General features: G+C 34.5%; 2 protein-coding genes across 3 annotated transcripts in view; one reads left to right on the forward strand and one right to left on the reverse strand.

Annotated features, from left to right (window-relative positions):
- The window catches only part of LOC129800488 (protein windpipe), a 50,445-nt gene extending 39,876 nt beyond the window's left edge, over positions 1-10,569 (forward strand). For both annotated transcript variants that reach the window (XM_055844905.1, XM_055844904.1), the window contains exon 2: positions 7,595-10,569. In XM_055844905.1, the coding sequence (XP_055700880.1) occupies positions 7,606-9,723 (2,118 nt within the window). In that variant the 5' untranslated portion in view covers positions 7,595-7,605 and the 3' untranslated portion in view covers positions 9,724-10,569. The remainder of the gene's footprint in view (positions 1-7,594) is intronic.
- A 5,936-nt stretch (positions 10,570-16,505) lies between these two features.
- On the reverse strand, positions 16,506-22,122 carry LOC129800487 (toll-like receptor 7). The gene is made up of 6 exons (XM_055844902.1): positions 21,824-22,122; positions 21,397-21,571; positions 18,190-19,289; positions 17,914-18,130; positions 17,591-17,850; positions 16,506-17,537 (listed from the first exon to the last, which is right to left on the reverse strand). The coding sequence occupies exons 2-6, from the start codon at positions 21,565-21,567 to the stop codon at positions 16,685-16,687; spliced, it is 2,601 nt and encodes an 866-aa protein (XP_055700877.1). The 5' UTR covers positions 21,568-21,571; positions 21,824-22,122; the 3' UTR covers positions 16,506-16,684.
- Positions 22,123-22,532: the final 410 nt, after the last annotated feature.

Raw genomic sequence — 22,532 nt, forward strand, 5'->3', positions numbered from 1 at the left:
TTCCCGTCCATGGAATTTGTTTTTAATCACTTTGAGATTTCATTGTGGTACACTGTTAAAAAATGTTTGTTGCTAACTTTTGTCTATATGGCTTAATAGATGATTCTGAGGGCCAATTTGACAAATTTAAATGGTATATCGGGTAGGGTAAAGTGATATAATTTGGAATTAGTGTTACAAGTTAGACAATTCACCGGTACATAGCTTTTTTTCTTAATAAATACAATACAAAATTTGTTTTTAAGCACAAGAAACCAAAATATAAAACTAAAAAAGCATTAAAAATATACAAATAAAAATGAAGTACTAAATTTATCAAGACAAAAAGCCCTGTCCAAATTCTACCATTGTCCAACTTGTACCACTTTACCCTATATCCAAAAGAAATTCAGTTGATTTAATACAAAAAAAATATTTTGTAAAATTGTTCGTAAATGTTTGTAGAAGGTTTGTAGAAAAAGTACAAAGAACCCACAAATAGGTTCGTAAAAGTTTATATTTTTCACGAACATTGTAACATGAGCACTTGAGCTTTTTTTGTTTGTTTTACAAACAGTTGTTCGTATATTTTCGTTTATCTGGCAAAGCTTCACGAGCAAATGACAAAATTTTACGAACATGTTTGTGTGTTTACGAAAATACATGGGCATTTTTTTTGTAAAAGAACAAATAATAGTCGTCAAGTGATTATGTTATTAACAAAGTTTGTGTAAAAAGCATAAAGAACCTACAAAAAAGTTCGTAGAAGTTTTTACTTTTTCACAAAGATTGTTTGCAACATGAACACTTGACGAGTTTGTTCGTACATTTCTATTAGTGTAACAAAACTTTACGAACAAATGGCTAAATTTTACAAACATTCTTCCGTCTGTTTAAAAAACATTTTCGAACAAATGTTTGTAAAAGTAAAAAAAATACTCGTCGAGTGATCTTGTTACGAACAATGTTTATTGATAAAAAACACAAACTTATGGGCTATATGATTTACGAACATTTTCTAAGTCTTCAATAGGAATACACAAACATTTACAAACAATTTTACGAAATATTTTTTTGTGTATAGTTTTTTAAGCTAATTCAGTTCCTGAAAGATACATAAAAAATCATCGATATTTGGTTTATAAACCCTTAGGGTAACGTGTGGTATTTCGGGACACTTTTTAGCACTTTCAAGTTTCAAACAGCTTAACGACTTCCCAAATTATTTTTTTCTTTGTTGATACAAATATTTATGTTTCTTATGCTATCCAAAATAGGATTCTTATCGAAAAAATTTGAAAAATGCATCATTTTTTATGCAAAATACCAAAAAATGTAAAGAAGTAAGAGTGGTATATTTTGGGACAGACAAAAGTCGCTATTAGGGTGGAATCACCAGTTCTCGCCAGTGCCCCACTTCTCGCCACTTACATTGAAATCGCTATTTTTCGCAATTTATGAAATAAATGAGTCGCAATTTTTTGTATTGTTTCTGCTTCTACGCATAGAATCGAAAAATAATAATTATTTGTTTTGGATTCACTATTTTGATCACTTTTTAGAGCAATATTTTAAGCAAGTGCATCGAATCCAACATCTCTTACCAAATGTACTAAGTGTCGTCAAATTTTCATCAGGCCAAAAATACCTATTTGGGTAAATAATTTGTCTATTGAATATTTAATTGCACTTGTGGAATACATAAAATTTGTATTTAGTCAATTAATATTTCATATTATATTATTTTTGTATAAAAATGAGGCATGGCGAGAAGTGGTAATATTCTGGAATTGATTTTACCACCTGTCGCCATATCTTTTCAATAGGCGACGCTAACTTCACTTCGTACATTCTCAGTTGTCAAATCTGCATTGTTTACTTTCTGCAAAAGCCCCATAATTTGATTTCTCAAATAAAAGTGAAGAAAAATCATTTAAAGAGAGTAATAATAAAGTGATCACAAGGAAAGAGAAATGGTGAAAGTATTCTTTTCATAGCATTGCCTAAAATAACCGAGTGTGGTTCTTTTCAAGTGGGTGGCGAGAAGTGGTTACAAATTTTACAAAACTGGCGAAAAGTGGTAAAAAGTGGCGACGAAATGGTTATTTTTGCATTATTAATAAAAATCAGTTTTTTAAGTAGTCCAGCGTTATGTTCTAGGATTATTGTTTTCACGTATCTAGAGCCAATGCATCTAAGTAACTTTGTGTCAAATTTGACTTATCTTGTAACAAGGATTCAAAACTTATGATTAAATGAATTTAATTTTTTCCTAAACATGGCGATAGCCGGTTATTCCACCCTATGCAAATAAATTTCACCGAGCCTGATTATTTACCTTTAAGTAGAAGTTCTAAACTTCAATTTTTCATAAAAATTTTGTTTAAATTTCACTTTTAAAGTGACTTAAATCGAAATAAACTAAGCACTGTTTGTGTTGACATCTGCAAAATTGACCAGAGGTTTTTTAAAAACTGAAATGTGACACTCACAATTAACGCGTACTTTAGGCTTTAAATTAAATAAAATTAAAGAAGTTTAATGTTTATCTGATACGTAAAAAGCTTAATATTTCATTATAGAACTTAAAAATAATTAGAAAACAAATATTTATGGGATTTTTGACGTGTCACAAAATACCCATATTATGTCCCGAAAAGCACCTTGTCCAGAAAGACCACACGTTACCCTATAGTTCTCTGCTGTCTGATCGCGAAATTCTGAATAATTTAATTTCGATTCCAAACTTTTCAAAGAAAATTACAACAAATCTGAAGAACAGCAAACTGGAAAAATGACCAAAAAATTGTGTTGAATTTACTGAAAATTTGTTCTACTCACTATCTCATTTTTTTATTCTTAGAACATGTTATGATTAATAAATTTCAATAAGATTGAGAGCATTCCTTCTAGCATTTCAACACCACGAATTACAAGCCTTAAATAGAAGTAAAATAATCATAAAAGAACTGCTTAATCTTAATTAAATGGCAAAGTGTCCCAGGCTTTGCAAATTGAATGAATTCATGACTGAGATGCTATACCTCAAAAGTACTAGTATCATTTACCTAATATATAAGTTTTTTTACTGGTATATTTCACGAAAAAAGAGCAGTGTTTACAAGATCAAGGATTTTGCGGAGTTTTTCCTACTAGACATTTTATTTTGAAGTTTACGGGTTCACAACCGATTTGAACCGATTAATAAATCTCTCGAAATATCGCCCAAAATAAGCTTAGGAGCAGTATAATCACTAAGAAAATATCTAAAAAGTTAACACAACTCAATGGCAGTGTTGAATTAACTCTACGAATATCGATGCAATTGTTACTCTTTTTCGTTGTAAAACTTAGTAAATAGAGTTAAAACAACTCTTCGTGCGAGTTGAATTAATTCGTCGCATATCGATGTAATTATTATTGTTTTTTCGATGTAAAATTTCATCTCGACTGAAGTATATGCTTAAGTGTTTTCATTATATACTTCAGTCAAGAAGATTTTCGTGTGACAAAGTTCATATGGAACATCAACTAGAAATATGCCTAACAGGGTTTCATGAAGACATGTGCGTGCATCATACGTGATATTTTGCTCGGAATATAGGGAACTTGAGATCAAGAAAATATTAATAAAAAAATGATAAAATTAAAAAAAAAACATAAAATTGCAAAATCTACCCATTTTTGGATTTGAAAGAGTTATTTTAACTCCAAAAAACGATTTTTTTACTCTTGATACGAGTTATTTTAACTCTTAAAACGAGTCATTTTCAGTATTAAAAAGAATTATTTACACTCTTTTATCATGTAAATTTTAGGAATAAAAAGTTAAAACAACTCTTCCGAGTATTACGCTTAAAAAGAAGTAAAGTCAACTCTAAAATCACAACGAAAAAGAGTCAATTCATCCATCATCGATTCGAGTAAGGTTTACTCGATTATTTTTCTGAGTGATTGAATTACCGATAATAATAAGTTATCGGTAATGAACCCATTCATTACCGGTTCATAACCGATTTGAATCGGTGCAGGCTTGTCAAAAAACCAGTGAGACATTTTAGTGAAGTATGGGAAATAACAAATTTTACTTATCTCATTGTTTTGTATGATGTAAAAAGTTTAAGCAGAGGAAGGATTTATTGGATAGTTGAGTGAACTGTGAGTGATAGATCGGCTGAACAGCGCCGATCTGTCACTCTAATCGGTTGATCGTGCCGATTAGTCTGCATGATTAGATGATCGGCACTCAAAAAGAACCGTGAGTTACATATGTGTTTACCTCCATCACTTAGGTGTCCTGAGATTTTATTTTAATTATCAATTGATATTATTTGAGCCGAATATAAACAAAATTTTCACAAAAGTGAAAGATATAAACAATATTCACCGAATACACAATTGATTTCTAACAGTGTACACAAAGCGCGGCAAAAAACACAGACATGAAAGTGAGAAAAATAGATTTTCGTGGTGATTTTCACTTTCAATTGCTCCCAAAATGCATTGTCTGGATTATTTAATTGAAAGAGTGCGAGAGAGTTTTATCGTATGATCGAATAGGGCATTTAGTGCTTTGGATATTGCTTGGAAAACTCTCCCATAAACAAATATTTTGTCCAAACTTAATGGTTCGTCTTGAGCAATTTAAGCAATCAATCCAAGATGAAAATTCTGTGAAGTGCAACATATGCTCACAATTACAATGTTTACTGAAGAGAAGTGTAAATAAAATAATTTTTATTACAAATGAATAGCCTCATGGTTCTGTTTCTAGCCAATGAATAACACCACAATGTGCATTGGGAAAAATTAACGTGAGAGTTTTGCTTTTTTCCTCTATACTCGCACTCTTTCAGGCGTATTTGGTAGTAAATTGTATAAAAGCGTCATTAAGTTCAAGTACTTTTCACAGACTTGAGATCTGTGGAAGATTCTTATCTCTGTGGTCAACTCCTCAAGATTACAACAATTTTCTTTTACTGCAGAAATTCAGTTTGTGCTATTAAACATCTTTTATGGCCATGCCAATTGACACAATTCAATTTCTTTGGATTATTTCTGTAGAATTTTTATGATATCTCTTCCTTTCCCATAGTGATCTCTGGGCAATCTTTGCACTCTTTGCATGCTTTCTCATTATCTTAATAAAAAGCAATAGAAAAACTTAACGCTTTTAGTTTAATGTGCAGAAAGATCAGAAAAAAGTGCCTAGAGACAGAAAAAATAAGAAAAAAAATCAGATAGTGACAGATTTCTTACAAAAAAGTTAATGCTAGGCAAATAAAAAGAGATTAGCAAATGAAGTTGAAGAGACAAGAGATTTATGAGATAAATTTGCTCACAGATTAAAATATAATGTGTACCTAATGACTAAAAAAAGACTGAAATATGACCTAGTTTTGCACTATCTAATTTTCCATCCAATGATTGGATAATAAAAGTTTTGCAAGAATTTGCAAAACTTTCGCTTTCAGTATATAGAAGTTTTCACAAGGTTAAAGATTCCATATTTTCTTCCGCAATTCCCAAGTTATTTTTGCGTAAATTTTGCGTTATGATTCCGTGAAATTTTGTTCTATATTTTATTCAATGTCACAATTTGTTTGTTTAATGATTTTTATTTAAATCTGTCTTTTCTTTGATCATTAATTTCTTGTTTTGACTAAAAGGCTAACATGTCTCATGCATTTCTTCTAAAGGAGAGACATATTTTAGTCATATTCTGGTTTTAATTAAACGAAATGTGCTCAGTCTTCCTAAGAATTGCAATCTTTAAGAAACGGATTTAACTATTTTTATTTCTACTTTTCTTTTCGTTTATTTTTTATTTCTTGTTTAAACTGCACGGTAAAAAGTTTTGGCCACTGACCGAAACATTGGAATAAATTTACTTTGGAACAAATATTTTTGAAACAAAATTGTATCTGAAGAAAACATTTTTTTTCCAAATACATACAAATTTGTCCAAAATAGATATAAATTTGTTCCAAAACTTTGGGTGTCCGTAGACGAGCTAATTTTGGAACAAATACCTGCCGAAATTTTTTACTGTGTACAAGTTTAAGATGCCTGATGCTTCTCTTCTAAAGCATAGGGGAAAGCGCATTACCTTCGAAAAATTTAGGTTTCGAACAATTCATTTTTTCCAATGTGTTGTAAATGAATTTGGCCTAATATAATATTATATTTTAATACAGTAGAGTTCCTCAAATTTGAACATTTGGGGGGCATAGATGACATTTCCTACTCCTCAAATTTGAACAATATTTTCAAAAACGTAACGGAATTCATGTGAAATGCACTTTCCCTAAATTAAGAAAGATGACTTTAGGGAATATATCAATGTAATTTATTGTTAAAGAAATGGAATTTATTGAGGAAGTTAATATAATACGATAATATTGAGGAAACAAAAGAGAAAAATGGTTCTAATTCAGACTCCACGCAAAACTTTCTTCACATAACCTCAAATTTTACATTGTGAACTCAACCGTCGTTCAAATTTGAGGTGTTCAAATTTGAGGAACTCGACTGTAGCTAGTCCAATGCCTCAAATTTTTAGAAAACAGCTACGGGTGATATCCATAAGGAACATAGAGAAAAAATAGAATTGTGCGAAGCTTGAGTCGTCCGACAGTAGCGCACATTTCCCTAGATATATTTTAGTTATTTTCTGGTTTTCATTTTCAGAAATTTGCTAAAAAGCTTTATATAGACCTATTTATAAAGGCTTTAGCACTCTTATTTATCAAATAGATGTTAATCTGAGTAAGGATAATGATAATGATAGATTTTAGATAATACGGAGACATTTTCGAGTTATTTTTACGTTTTCATTTTATAAAATTTTTATTATGTTTTTCAGGATACAGTGCCCGCTTTTTAATCCGGATCGCCGTAATCCGGACAAGTTCTCGACGGTTACATTTAAAATAATTTTGAGGTTATGTATGCATGTGTATTCAGCAATGAAAATGAACTATCCTGTGATGCTTTTTGTTTAATAAATGAAGTATAAATAGAATAGACTTCTTCAATTATGTCCTTTTTAATTTTCTTTAAAAGTTTTATTCTAATTCTATAAAAGAAATTTGAATTATATTTTCAAGACGTTGAACAAATTCAAAAAATCCATCCGGATTACAAAGCGGGCACTGTACTTTAAAATTTCAAATTAACTGCTAATTACGTTGATTAACAGATTAAACATTAATCTAATTCGCATAAGAAACTTTTCATCCATTCTAAATTATTTATTTTTTAATCTCTTTAAATTTAGCTATGCTACTCTCAATGCAAATACTGAAAAATTTACTCGATCAAATTTAAATTTTCCGTTAATCAACTCTTTTTAAATGATAATGAAAGGATTGATAATTCATCCAGCATGTCTTCCTGTTTCCTCATGGTCACACTTTCGCTCTTTATATTAATTTTGCAAACCAACAATGTCTTATGAGCGTGACAAAACTCTTGAGCTCCCACTAATTCCAGCAATTTTCAACGCATATTGACCTTGTCTTGGCAATAAACCTTCCGCCCTCGAAACTGCAATTGACTTCTCCACACTTCGTAATGTCTCATTTGGGCTTCTCTTCCTATTTATTTTTTGCAGAGTCTCCCAAGATGCTGTTTCCTTCAGGACTGGCCACATTCGGTGTCCTGCTCCTCTCGCTCGTCACACCTTCATTCACCTCCCCAACATGTCCCACAGGCTGCACTTGCATCCTGTCCGGAGACTCTGCCGACAAATACAGCCACATGAGATGCCATAGTGCTGCCGGCATTGCTGAAGTGGGCCCAATTTCTGTCGAGACACTCGATCTGTCCAATGCCGGCATCGTGCGACTCACAAATCAACTGGAGAATCTTCAGAATCTGAGCTACTTGGACTTGTCCAACAATCGCCTCTCAGAGGCCAGTAGACTCAATAAACGCATCCGAGTGCTCAATTTGAGCCACAATCGCATCACTTCCGGGAAGCTCGGGAAGCTCCCGGTGCGTCTTCAAGTGCTCAATCTCACTCACAATGAGATCACCCACTTGCCGCTGATTCTGATGAAACTGAAGGATCTCAAGCAGATTGAGCTTGCTGGGAATCGCATTAACTGCACATGCGAGACGCTGCAAGTGAGAAATTGGCTCCAGGAGCGCCATGTGTGGACGGATCAGCTGGTGAAATGCCATTCTCCGTTGCGGTTCAAAGGGCGTCCTTGGCTTCAAGTAAAGCAGGCGGATGTCTGCGAGGATGATAGAGAGAAGAACATCTGGGGAGATTCTACAGATGGAGACAATGAGCTCATGATGGGAGATGCCCCAGCTTTCAGCGGAGATTACGATGAAGAAGAGGATAACATCGAACACGACTACCTTCCATATGACCACAAGAAGCCTTCAGATGAAGTAGATGAAGATGAAGAAACAGGATCAGGTGATGATGTCCCTGTTAAATCTGACACGACAGAACGGCAAGCAAAAGCCTTCGATGGAATGACTTTCGAAGGTTCAGGATTTAGTGGCAGATTGGCAGTTGATCAGGCATCAGAATCTCCGGAAGATGAAGACGATGAAGAGTACGATGATGGTTCCGGAAGTGGAGCTATTCTCCTGCCTCCGGTAATTCCTGCTCATGATGGAATTATCGATGTGGACAATGCTTTTGAACCACCAAGCGAAGATGATGATCACGCCCCTCCAATCCCAGAACCCGATGAGGAAGTCACAAGGCCTTCAATTCCAGACCTAGGTATCTTTGCTGGGCACGATTTCCCCAAAGAAGACGAAGTAACTCCTGCTAATGAAGTCGTGCCAGCAGTTGTGAGGATGCCGGAAGTCTCAGCTGTTCCGGCGGAAGAAGGATCAAAAGACGCGTCAGATAAGGAGGATATAGTCGATAGCGCAAAGGCTGGCGCTGAAGTGTCCCAAGATATCCGGATTGCTGAAGATACTCCTGAGAAGGCTGAAGAAAACAGAGCTACGGTTATCCTTTTGGTTGTAGTAGGAGTAGCTCTTGTTGGCCTAGTGGCATTTATTATAACCAAGAGAAGGAAACGCAGCCGAAGGAATCGAGCTGATGCTGAAAATCCGCGTGGAGAAGAGCTGCTAGATATGGACAAAAAGCTCCTGGGGAAACCTGTCCAAAAAAATGGAAATCCCGAGAGCGCACCTTTGATGCCAAACAGAGATAAGTCTGATTACGCAAGGCCAGTGAATGGGGACAAGGTGGACACAGCAGCACCAATTTCCAACTACGAAAGACCTCCTTCACCCAAAAAGGTTGAAGAGCCTGTGCAGAAGAGAGAAAATGCTCCTATGGCTCAAGAACCTTCAGCTCCTCCGGCGGAGGAGGAGAAAAATCCCAGAAGGAGCCTGTACGACAATGATGGAAGTGCTCCGGGATTGAATAACAACGAACCAGCTGCCAGAGATCACAATGAACTTCCTGGGTCGGAAGCACCGCTGACAAATGGCTTGGATCACACGCCAACACATTTGCAAAATGGGGAACCGGCTGAAGGACAGCCACAGGGGTCAGAACCCGAAGAGAACAAATACGTGCCTAAGAGCCCAGCTCTAGCTAGGTACAGTCCGGTATATTCGCCGGAAACGGGAAGGGTTAAGATAAAACTGACAGAAACACCGAAGCCCAAAACTCCCCTCCTCGTCACACGAAGTCGATCGAATGCCGGCGAAATTATCACGACGCCCTACACGAGCCCTATTCGAGGTCAGCAACCGACCTAACCTCAATTTTCAGGGTGCGAGCATGTTTTTTTGATAGTCTTCAGTGTCCAATGTGAGAGTTCGGCAGGATGGGGCAGTTCGTTCAAATTGAACGAATCCTCCAGGCTCCTAACCCAAGTTTCCGTGTTCAAATTTGAAGACCTCCTTTTGTGAGTGAGTGCCAAAATGAATTCCCACTTTCAAGACGCGAATTAAAGTTAAAAGAAACTGAAAGAGTGATATTTAGGTAAATAGACGCATCATTTTCTACACTGTTCATTGTCAAAATCAAAAACTGGAAAATCATGGTGAAATTTAGGGAATTGCGACGTTATAGCGACGCTACATCTATGTTTCGGACCACACGAAAACACGGGAGTTTTTTTTTAAATTAGGAAAGAAAAATAATCTAGAATATACACTTGTCGGCATTGAAAAACTTTTACTTAGTCTTATGTAAATTTAATGAAAAAAAAATGTTTAGAATTATATACAATTTTTAGGAATGATCAAGTCATTTTCTTGTATAATCTTAGGATGATAGAAAGGAGAAAAGCACACCAACTTTGTAAATAAATCCTTCTCTCCTCCCCCCCCCCCCCCCCCCCCCCAAATGTGTGTTAATAAATCTTCAGCTAAAAAGAAAAGTGTAATTAATTCACAAAAAAATGCTAAAATAATATTCTTCTAGTGGTGTAGAGTGCTTGAGATGGAAGAGACAGGAGAAAACAATTCAATAAAAAAATTTAATATCATTTCAGCACGATAAAATGGTAATATACATTTTATTTCTGTTAATTTATTGTGATTATTCTTCAAATTGTATACAACTATTTAAAATAATAAAATATCTTACGAAATTCACAATAAGAATCTCTCAATTTCCGCATTTTTTTGCTATAGGAGCCTGCAGAAGACTTTGTGATGTTCTTTAGGCATTCCTGGAGGTAAAGTATATTCTCTAAATCAAATTTTATGAGACTCATAAATCAATCTCATTTTCGGGCAATTATAGAATACATAATGTGTTGTTTAATTTGGAGAATTAATTTAGAAGCCAATAATACTTGATGTCTCTGAAATTGCAAGGAGAATATTAATTTACCTGATTAAAATGGATTTTTCATTGATAAAATCGCGAATCTAGAATGTTTTCAGCTCTGGTGCGCATTTGAAGGGTTTCTTATCCTAGACACATGTTCTTTGCTAGGTGCAGAAGCGAACTGGGGGAACTCTTCAAGTTTTATTGTTTTATTGTTGCATTTTCATTGTAATAAGGATAATAAGAATATTGATATTTTAGGGAATTGGAATTAATTTAAAAATGAGATTTTATAGAATTTTTCTAAAAGCTGTAATTCTTTGAATAGAAAAAGAGGATGATTAAGCGCACCAGTGCACTAAAATACCAACGATACTCTTAACTATAGGATTTTACGCATTAAATTGATCTAAGTCGAAAGCTAAAGCAAATTAATAGACAGGAAATAATATACAGATATTTCGTAAAAATATTATTTTTTCCACATGCTAACCGAAATCTTAAGTGAAGTTATTGACTTTAAAAGTCCCCACAGTAAATTGCTACAGAAACTATTATAAAGATTATTCAATACGTGAGCGTAAGATAATAAAAAACTTTATGTATTTGCTAGGGATACAATCGAGAAATAAATTTCGCACCTTTGTCCAAGATTCTAGGAAGTGTCTCGAAAGGTATGTTGTACGCGTTGTACGTATTGAAAAGTGTATTGTACGAGGTCTGTCATTTAGCCCTTATAATACGAAGATTTTCATTGACTTGAATTCAACAAAAAAAGAGATGGGAAAACATCTCACTTATTTTTACGGAATGCTGAAATGCTCAAACTCACGAGATAGAGTTCTACACTGAGAAAAAACGGGTGTGCGATTAACTTTTTTTTCATAACTTTTTAGGTGTAAAAATAAAATATATCAACATTTTTTAATGGTAATTTTACACCTCTAAGGGTAAAATTAACATGAAAAAGGGTAAAATTTAACCCCTAATACACCTAGAAAGCATAATATTTGCACCGATTTTGGATCAATTGTATAGGGTATACTTAATCCCGGTATTATGCACATTTTCGGGGCCGAGAAAACGCGCGAAATGGCATTATGCATCGAGAAAATTTACATACCCGCAGGGGCTTTCTTTTGAATAAATCGGACGTAGAACGAATTTTGAGCGGAGTAAAAGTAGTTCAAACAAAAAAAATCAACTGTTTAATAGAAATGCATTAACAAACATTACTTTTTGGCCAGAGTCCTTCAATAAATGATTAGAATATTTAAAAATTTTACCTTAATAAAAGAAATTAAAGTTTTATTCTGAAAAAGAAGCACAATGTTTTTGAATTTCTCGCGTCGCAACATCGTATACATTCAGGCGTATTTCAAAAATGATTTCGCAAATCGACTCCCAATGGTGGGCAAACTTGCTGTATGTGCATAATTCTGTCAAGTGCATAATCCCGAAGGACTTAATGCCGCGACTGAGTGTAAAATAAATATTTCCGGAATGTTTTTTTCGGGTTTCGGAAACTTTTTCGGTTTTTCCTCACTATACGTCAACTATCTTTTGGGGAATATTTTTATCCAATAAAAGTTTGCCTTACAAATTTAACCAAACCGGTTAACTCTTTCGCGTCACACTTTTATTCAGCAGATGAATTCCTGTAAAATTGAGTTTTTCCTAATGCTTTATGATCAAATATAATAATTCAGAGAGGAAAAAAAATTTCCATTGCGTGAAAACTCGGAAAAACCCCGGGTCATATATGACCCTGTTGTCCTCAAGGGAAGTGTATTTACCATTTTCAAAATCTATATCACGGGTTTTCTAAGAGTTTTTTTGCTTGAAGTTGTTAATTTGGCCGAAACCATGGCAAACTGGATTGCTTTGATGAACACTGTACTCCTGGTGTTCAAGGAATCTTCCTGGTAATCCCTTGAACAGTCACTGTCACAATATTTTGAGTGGTATTTGGCAAAAATAAACTTATCCACATATTTATTCACACACAATACAATTGCACAATATGAGACGCTTGCAGAATACTCTAAAATATTGCAAAATATGTTATAATTCATCAGATATAAGATGAAATGTCCAGGAGCAAGATGTCCCACCTGCATTTCACGAAGAAAAACAGTGTTCCAACTACATTTCGCTATAGATTTGGGACGAAAACACTGTTACCCTTGGGGACCATAGGGTCATATATGACCCGGAAAATTCTACACGCTTTTCTGGAAAATTGAGAGTAGTTTATTATATCAAAATATGCAATATACAATCTTTGGATATTCTATTTTGTGTTTCTAAAGAACTTTTTGCTGAAAAAAATAAATTAATATAAAAAATTTTGTAAAAGAAAAGTCATTTCACAAAGTTCGAAATTAGTGTTTTTTGATCTCAAATATTTTCTTTTCCTGAATATCTGGAGTCTTGAGAAAATTAGCCAAGAATCTTACATCCTTCTATTATGATGTCGTGCACAAACCGATAGATTTCAATTAATGTTAATAGTCAAAAAAAAATTGTTTTCCCCGGGTCATATATGACCCTAATGACGCGAAAGAGTTAAGAGCCCTCCAACATGTTTTAACTTTATCCTTTGCAAATTTGATGTCGAAAATTGTTATTGAATGATTATTATTGCTCTAATTAAATTAGGTATGTTTATATATTGTAGTTTTTAGTCCCATATGATTTTACTTAATCCATTCAGTCAACGTGTTAGAAAAATTGAGGATAGAATGTTCAATGCTTGTATCATGGAAGTAGCATAAAGTACTCTAAATTCAAAAGGTTTCTTAACTCGACCGGAGGTCAATTTTTGAATGTCTGATGGTCAATTTCCGTGAAATTGTCACTGTTTTGTAATTACAGTGGGGCCTCGATAGAGTCAACTAATTATTTCCAAGCCTGTTGACTCTATTGGATTCGGTGACTATATCGGAGTCCGAAAAAAATCAATTAAAATATGAAATTTTGATATAAAGGGGTATTATTTTATGTTTGTACCAGATAATTGATAAATTTAACACGATAGTAGAATATTTCGTTTACTAAACCCGTGACTTCTACCCTCTGGTCCAAAAAAGTCGTATTGGGCAAAAATTGAAGATTAAGGAATAATTTCACAGAATACTTTTATTATTAGTAAGTATCTTAAGTGAATATTACTATACTATACATTTGCTAATATTGAAGTCCAACCACGATGTTAAGATAAGAATATGGTGTCTTAAAAATTTCTTTTTTTCACTTTTTTTAGAAGAGCTCCGGTAGATATTTAATTGTTGAAAATTTTGATGCAATTAACGTTAATATATTAGAATTTATTTTAAACTTTTATTGCATGAAAGAAGAATTGATAGTTGTTCTTTTCGTTATGTCATCTATGGCTCTAAACTTCACAAAAAGAGCAATAAAATCAATTTTTCTCATTTTCTTCTTGTTCTGAAAAATAGAGATATCTACTTGGAGTCTTCAGATGACGCCCTAATAAGTCAACTTGGGAATTATTATTATGACCTTCATTTCCTCCCTACCACTCTGCTTCACCGCCAAAATCGTTTTTTTTTTGTGATTGCAGGAAAACACGTCCTACAGGATCATAGGGCTTAATAAAAAAAATCATATGACAAAAGAAAAAAGATAAGAGAACTTTCAATCGGTCAAAATGCTTAAAATAACAAAAAAAATTATTTTGTCGAAATTTGATTACACGGTTAATATACGAATTTTATCTTAATATTGTTTTTCTTGTGGTAAAAACGTTGCATTGCTACACCAAAACACTAATTTTAATTTTGTAAATGTCATACAATATTAACATTTCAATAATAATGAAAAAGTTGACCCTATCGGAGTTAATTTGGGTCCAAGTTGACTCTATCGGAGTCCGTAGAGTAAAAAAATAGCTGTTGACTCTATCGGGGCTTGACTCTATCGAGGTCCCACTGTATTTATAAAGAAATCGACATATTAATGTTAGATCATACGCTATATACTACAACAAATATAAATAAATAAAATAAATATACGTAACCGGTAAAACTGAGGAACCGGTTAACTTGAGGGCAATTTGCCTTATCTGTTATATATGAGGGCGCGGGGATCCGTTATCAAATATGTGTCTCAACAGTCGCTGAATTTAAATTCTTTGCATTAATTCATTACAAACTCCATTGATTTAGATAGTGTAACTATCCAACAAAACAAATTGGCAGCCAGAATTTAAATCAGAAGAGAGAATGAAGAAAAATATTATCAAAATCGATACGATGTCAAATTTTTACCGTTCGTAAGTTCGTTACGGTCCTTATTTCCAGTGAAAGAGGATTTTAAAAAAAGAGACTTCTCTGGTTATTACTCTCTTTATATGTTTAGAAAAGAAAACTATAGGGGAAAGTACTCTACCTTAGAACGTTCGTGCCTTCGAATAATGATAATTTCCTTTTCTTTCCGTAAGAGATTTACACATTATTATCAAATAATTATCAATAATTGATAATAATCTAACTAATATTTAATAGAAATGTGTATGTCTTTTAGGGAAAATGAAAGAAAATTCACATTATTCGAAGGCATGAACGTTCGAAGAGAGACTACTTTCCCCTAATAAGTCTTCTCTCGGTTTAAGTCGTAAATGTGTCTATAGTTAATGGGGGTTAATTTCCCTAAATTCTAATCAGACAATATTTTTCGGAACATTTTAGCTTAAGATTGAATATTTAGAGCAGAGGCGTGCAAAAACCGTTGAAACCGAATTAACGTCAAAATAAGTTTGTTATAGTAGTGTTTTGACCATTTACATACATGTTTCATTTGACGTATATTCGGTTTCAACGGTTCTTGCACGCTTCTGATTTACAGTAAATTGGCATATATTTGGAATAGATGAAATTCTACATTTTAAAAAATTGAAAAAGGTTTATGGGAAACTGGGGCACCACCCAACACGGGGTAGCATCAAACATTGCGATTTTTTAATCAGATATTCGACTTCTGAGGACAATGCCTATAGGAATTTATAGGCACTAAGGGATGCTTGTCCATTGAAGAAATGGTCGAGATATCCCAAGTACACTGGTAAAAATAAAAGGGTCAAATTGACCCTTTTCAAAAGGATGGATCGTATTTGACCCTTTGAAAGGTTCACTTTTGTATCTCTTGAAATTTAGTATGCACATTTATCACGAATAATCATGTTTTATTGTAAACTTATTACTGATATCATATTTCTCTCATCTGAGCGAACACCAAAGATCACTTTTTCATTGTTTTTTTATTCGTTTATTCCGGAATTAAATAGATGTCAAAACCGTGACCCTTTCGAAGGGTACCTGGTGACCCTTTCAAAGAGTCAAATATGATCCATCCTTTGGAAAAGGGTCAATTTGACCCATTTATTTTTACCAGTGTAAGATAGAAATAAAAATTAGTGTTTGGTGCTATCCCGTGTTTGGTGGTGCCCCAGTTTTCCCTAAACTTAAGTACCTCATAGATTCAAAATGACCCTTGAAAAAGATTATTAGATTGGATTAAGTAAAGGTAATTTATGCAAAGGACTCCTAATTGATAATCCTATTAGGACCTCAGTATACGATAGTTTGAGCTAAAGCTTCACTGTCAAATTTTACAGGCTAAATAGTCTCGAGGATCAGTCTAAAGGCTCAACCTATTTGGAATTTGGACCCTTACGTCTCATGAGACTTTTTTTCAGCGTTTCTTTGTCTCATTTTATAAAGAAGAAAAAAACAATGAATAGCATCCGTAAAAACTTTGATATTTTATTGCAATCTCGTTCACTAAATCAGGTTTAAAATTAAACCTTTCTATTCTACCAACAAGGAAAGAGAAATACTTTTAGGGAAAGCACAAATGTTATTGAAATTAAAACTACATTGATTAAGCATGATGGATGAACTGGAAATCTTTTCCTAATCACAAATCACTTTCAGTGGGTCTCCTTGGTTTCTGACCAACTCCCTTCTTGTCATCTGACTGCACCTGGCTATGAGTCTCTTCAATTTCTGTTGGTGAGAATATTGAGAAGCTCTCCTCGTCACTACTGCGAGCTTTATCAGCTGGAGCAAAGTAATCATCAACAACATGAATCTTCTCCCCTGAAGATTGGGAGGAACTTGGCTTGGGTTCATCATTTCCCTTGAAGCTGGACATGTACTTTTGCTTCCTTTTGGCATATGGACTAGTATCGTCGTCTTTGTGAGATCTCATTGTAATTCTCTCAATCTCAGCCATTGCAGAATTAGATTCCTCCTCAGGAGTCTGGGGAACAATCTCCACTGTAGTCAGATGCAGATTAACGACTTCCGTGGAGTGATAGTGAAGCTCACTGTCTCTTCCCTGAACTAGGGTGTTTCTAGGAGGAACTGGAGGTGGAGGAGCTGCTGTTGTTGGAGCGGGCAGTTGAGAAGTGTGCTCGATGAAGGTATTCCTCGCCATTTCAAGGCTTTCTGGAGGATTGACGTTCCTCTGTCTTCGAGATCTCCTAGTTTGACCATCTTCAGTTCTACTTTCACGCATCGAGAGAACTTCCTCGCTTCGACACCGATTCCTTCTGGTTATGACTCCATCTGTCTCATCACCATTTTCATCCTTGTCATGGAGCTTCCGGCGCTTTTCTCGCCTCATGTTAAGCTCATTGAGGGATGCAAAGGATCCATCCAGGCGTGGCATCAGGATTGCATCTTCGTAGCAAGGAGGCCTAGTCTCCCTTGGGTCTGGAGCATTAAGTTGAGCTTCCTGCTCCATCGCCATCCTGTTCTGGCGGATTCTGAAAAGAAACTTTATCAGATGAGCCTTACAAGAATTACTTAGGTTCCTTACATGTCTCTGTGTTGTTCCAGGAATTCTTCCCTCTCTCGTTCCCTGGCTGTAAGCTTCCTGCCTTCTATGCACCGCTTAATGCTCATCACTATGCAAACACTGGCGGCGAAGATGATAATGCTGACCATGATTATTGTCCAGACTTTTTCAGCAGTTCCCATTGATCCACTAGGATACCAAATATGAAAGCAAGCTACATCCCATGGAATTCCATAGAGATCATCAGGACTGTAGCAACGAAGGTGGTTTTTATCCCAGATCTGTAATGCAAGATAGTCGTTAGAATCAGCCTTCTGTAGGTCAGTAAGTTCTAAGATTCATACTTTGGATGGAGGCTCAATGAGGAAGTTGAAGAACTTATAGAACTCTGTGTTCCTGCAGTCACATCTCCAGGGATTATCGCCCAAACCGATTTCCTGAAGATAAGGAAGTTCCGAGAAGAAGTCTACTCTGAAAGGTGTCGTGAAACGATTCCCGGACAGGTTTATCCGGTTCAGTTCAGGGAAATCGGAAAATGTTGTATTCCGTAACGAAGTTATCCTGAAAGGGTAGGGAAACTTAGTACCAGATATAGGCGTAAGCTAATATGGGAGGCTTACCTGCACATGCTGAGGTCAAGGGTCTGTAAGCTTATCGAGTTCAGATTGTCCGGAATGAATGATATCAAGTTGTTAGAAAGATCAAGTTCCGTCAAGGCTGGAGTCCCCTGAAGAGCATGCGGATCAACTGAAACAATCTCACACCAACTCATGTTCAAGCTAACTAGGGCCTTAGCTTGGATCCTATTGAACTTGCCAATGTAGTTCCTACTCAAATTTATGGTATTCAAGAGGTTATTGTGCTTAAAAGTGTCCCTATCAATCCTTGGAATCATATTAAAAGACATGTCTAAATGTTTAAGGTTGCCCAACTCTGCGAAGGTGTTGGGATGGACGTAACTGATAGCATTGAAGGATACGTCAAGGTTCTCCAAATGTTCATTGTTCTTAAATGCATCATTATTCAATTGCCTGATCATATTACCTCGCAAAACCGCTGTCGTGAGGAAAGGAAACCCTTCGATCTCAATCCCTCCCATATTGCAGTACGATAGATCGATCCTCTTCAAAGATTCCGATCTTACATAGCCTCTGTTCTTTGTGGTCAGTGACAGGCGATTGTTTCTGGCCAGATTCAAGTAAATAAGTGAGGGAAGATGGGCAAATACGTCAATCGGCAAAGATTCTAGACGACAATTGACTAAGTTGAATGTAGTCAGGCTCTCCGAAGCTATTCCTGAAAGCGTTCTCAACGGATTTCCTGCCATATAGAGATTCTCAAGCTTCGGTAATCCTCTCAGCATTTGATGTCCAGCCATTCTGACAATCTTGCACTCACTGAGATCCAGAGTCTTTAGGGTTTTGCTGATAAGGATAGTGCTGTCGTCTGTGCTTGAAAATGTAGTAATGGGATTCTTAGCAAGGCTAAGCATAGTCAGGGGTGATGGTTGAAGAAGAGTATTAGGATTTATGTCTATCCAGTTGGAGATATTATTGCCTGAAAGCAGCAATGACTGGAGATTGTTGAGACCACTTAGAGATGTCCCAGAGAGACTTGATATTTTATTCCCTGACATGTCCAGACCTTTCAGTTCCGGAAAGTTTTGCAGACCAGCTGGGATCTCTGTAAATTCATTGTCTGACAGATCCAGCCAGGCAATCTTTAAAAAGAAAGTTGGGATTAGCTTCCGCAAATCAATATCAAATATTTTTGGGATTCACAATATTTCAATCCCATTTGGTAACATTTTGGGATTGAGTTTTGGAAACTTATAGGGTTATTTATAATTGATCTTTGACTAATTTAAGTGATTAATGTTAAAAAATATCAATACCAATAATAGATGAAATAAATCTCAAGAGTTACTGATATTCCCAAATGGCATTTGTTAGAAGAAAATGAGAATTAAATAATTCCAATCGTTGTATTTAATCAATACCACAGTTTTTTAAATCAGTTTCAAATATTCTATAATCCATTCCAGTTTGCAACAAAATTTAGTGAGTTTGATTAATTTAATTGATTCATATTCAAAAATATCAATACCAATAGTAGATTAAATGAATCCCAAAAGGATTTGATATTCTCAAATGCGATTTGTTAAAAGAAAATGAGCATTAAATAATAATTCTAACCGTGATATTTGATAAATCTCATAATTTCTTAAATCTGTCTCAAATATTCTATACTTTGTTCATTTTTTCAAAAGAATTGGTATATTTTTGTTATAAGGAATTCGATAAACAAAACTTTTAGAAACACAAAAAATTAATCCTCAAATCTTATGAGAAATATCTTAGCCTTACTTTAACACAAAATTGGAAGCAATTAAAATCAAAATTTCTTCCTCAAATTGTGTTTTTGAATGCCATAATTTCTAAAAAATCTTTTAAATATTTTTGAAAATGATTTTTAAAAAATCGAATTATAATAAATTATAAAAAATAAATAAATAGCAAATCCCACAGTAAGCTAGAAGTTTTACAAACCAATTGCAATAGATTCTTGAAACAGGATTATAAAATGAATCCCACATTTTTTAAAATACGTTCAAATATATCTTTAAAGAAAGATTTCTAGCCAAGGGACTGGACTGGGCATATTATGGGAAAATTGTGTAAATCACTTTCATATATGATATCTTTAGCACTTTCCATGCCAATATAATGTTTTTTTTCTTTTTTCTATCAGATAAAATGATACAAAATCAATACCATAAATGATAGAAAAATACTTCAAAATTGAATAAAATCAATACCAGAATTAAAAAAGCAATCCTATTTGTTTTTCAAAATTTAATGAATTCAGAATTTGAAGAAGAAGAAAAGAAACCTTCAAGTTGCATAAGATTCACCCTACGATTTATAGAAATCAATCCCAAATACTTTAAAAAATTGATTTTTAAAAAAAATCCCACAATTTTGAAATATGAATTTAATTAGATTTCCAAAAAATTGTTTACCCAATAGAACGAGATCATATTTAAAAAAGAGGTTTACTGTATTTTACTTTAAAAGTAACAATAAAAAAAATAACAAGAAATCCCAAAACATTAATCCCACTAAAGATGAATCCCACAATTTCCAAAAAAAAACTGTCCCACAAAGTTCTAGAATTAATTATATACGTCCAGAAACAAAATTAATTCTTTGAAATGAATCCCACGATGTAATAAAATCAATCCCAATTTCTCAGAAGTACAATCCGAATTTATCCTTAAAATGACACTGAAATGATTTGGGATTGCAGTATTACATTCATTCCTAGGCCAATCCCAACATTAATTGAATTTTAATTAGGGGACTCAAGCTTCGGACAACTTAATTTTTTTCTATGTTCTTATTGGACTTGTACATGGCTCTTTTCCGAAATTTGAGGCATTGGACTAGCTTGAAATACAATATTATAATTTTATTTATTTTATTTTATTTTATTTATTTATTTCAAGTACTGCTTTTGAGCTAGAGCTCTTGAAAGCAAAAATTTAGACAGAGATATAGGTGTACAAAGAATTCAATGTTTGTGTGATAGCGGCCACCGCCGTCTTAGCGTTGGTAACCAACCTCCAGAGTAAAACGGTGGAAAACTCTTTCTCAGGTTGTATGAGATTTCCCAACAGTTCTAACTTTAGAGTCAATAATGAGCTAAATTCATTAAAAAAAAAACATTAGAAATAATTAATAGTTCAAAGCTTGAGTAGTTCGAAGGTAGCACACTTTCCCCTATTGAAAAATCTTCCTGTTATTTAAGAGATCAACAAGTATTACCTCAAGATCTCCAAAGTCTGGTAACTCTGTGAGGGCTAGACCAGAGCAATCCACGTTGATATTGATCCCAACAATGGAACAGTGACATTCTGCTGGGCATTCGATCAAGCTCTCAACTGTGGCAGTCCAGATGGTCACACCAAGAATGAAGCTACATACGACCGAATTCATTGTTCTGTACGAATAGATAAAAACAGGTGATAAAGACAGACGGGCGTTGGTTCCCCCAGAAGCAAGAAATATCATCAGGGAAAACACATTTCCCATCCAATTTATTGACTTTGCTAGAGGAACATTAGCTAGGAACTTGTGCAAATTTGATTATCTAGGATTTGCAGGGGATTTAAGCCAATAATCACTGCTCACAAAGTCTCCAATTTCTGGAAGACGCAAATACTATCACTTTCTGTGTGAAAATATGACTCACTGATAAGGTATTATCGATGAAAAGTTTTGGTTTTCGTTGCAAAATTCTTCACAGAAGCTCACAAATGCATATTTTTCACGTTAAAAAAATCACTGGAAAAGTCTTTCAACGCCCATATTGAAGGGCTTAATCATCCACCCAAAAGGTGAGAATAAATTTTTTTGAAGAACACTACAACAGGGAGGTCAATTGAGGATTGATTTGGAGTCAAGGACCACAGATTGGAAGAAGAAAAATCACAAGAACATTCCTCCGCGGAGCAGGTTGAACGACAAACTGGAGAAATAGGAGCACAAAATGCTCTATCTTCGCCATTAGATTATGGCCAAAATTATCAGTGGCTCACTGATAAGATATCAAGAAACCTTTTTTTTACGAATTCATACTGGTTTTCGTGGTGAAATTTCATAAAACTTACCTGTAAATATATATGTGTGCAATAATAGTATCATAACAAAAGGCGTGGCCAAGTGAAAAAGACTTCATTGAACGCTCGCTGTCACAAGGTTTATTAGTAAAACTGTATTACAATTTAGAGTTAAACACCGTAGGGGAAAGTCCGCTACCTTCAGACGACTCAAATTTCGAAAAACTCTTTTTTTTTCAAGACGTTTTTAATGACTTTGAAAGAGCCATGGGTCTAATCCATTAAGCAAATACTTGTCCGAAACTTCAGTCGTCCGAAGGTAGTGCTTTTCTAGTTCTTTAA

Source organism: Phlebotomus papatasi, chromosome 2, assembly GCF_024763615.1.
Source record: "Phlebotomus papatasi isolate M1 chromosome 2, Ppap_2.1, whole genome shotgun sequence".
Classification (NCBI taxonomy): domain Eukaryota; kingdom Metazoa; phylum Arthropoda; class Insecta; order Diptera; family Psychodidae; genus Phlebotomus; species Phlebotomus papatasi.

Excerpts from the sequence above, each read along its gene's own strand:
- LOC129800487 (XM_055844902.1), bottom strand. The coding sequence starts at position 21,567 with ATGAATTCGGTCGTATGTAGCTTCATTCTTGGTGTGACCATCTGGACT. Across the intron at positions 19,290-21,396 it reads CAGACTTTGGAGATCTTGAG|ATTGCCTGGCTGGATCTGTC; the intron begins GTAATACTTGTT and ends TTCTTTTTAAAG. Across the intron at positions 17,851-17,913 it reads TCATTGAGCCTCCATCCAAA|ATCTGGGATAAAAACCACCT; the intron begins GTATGAATCTTA and ends CTTGCATTACAG.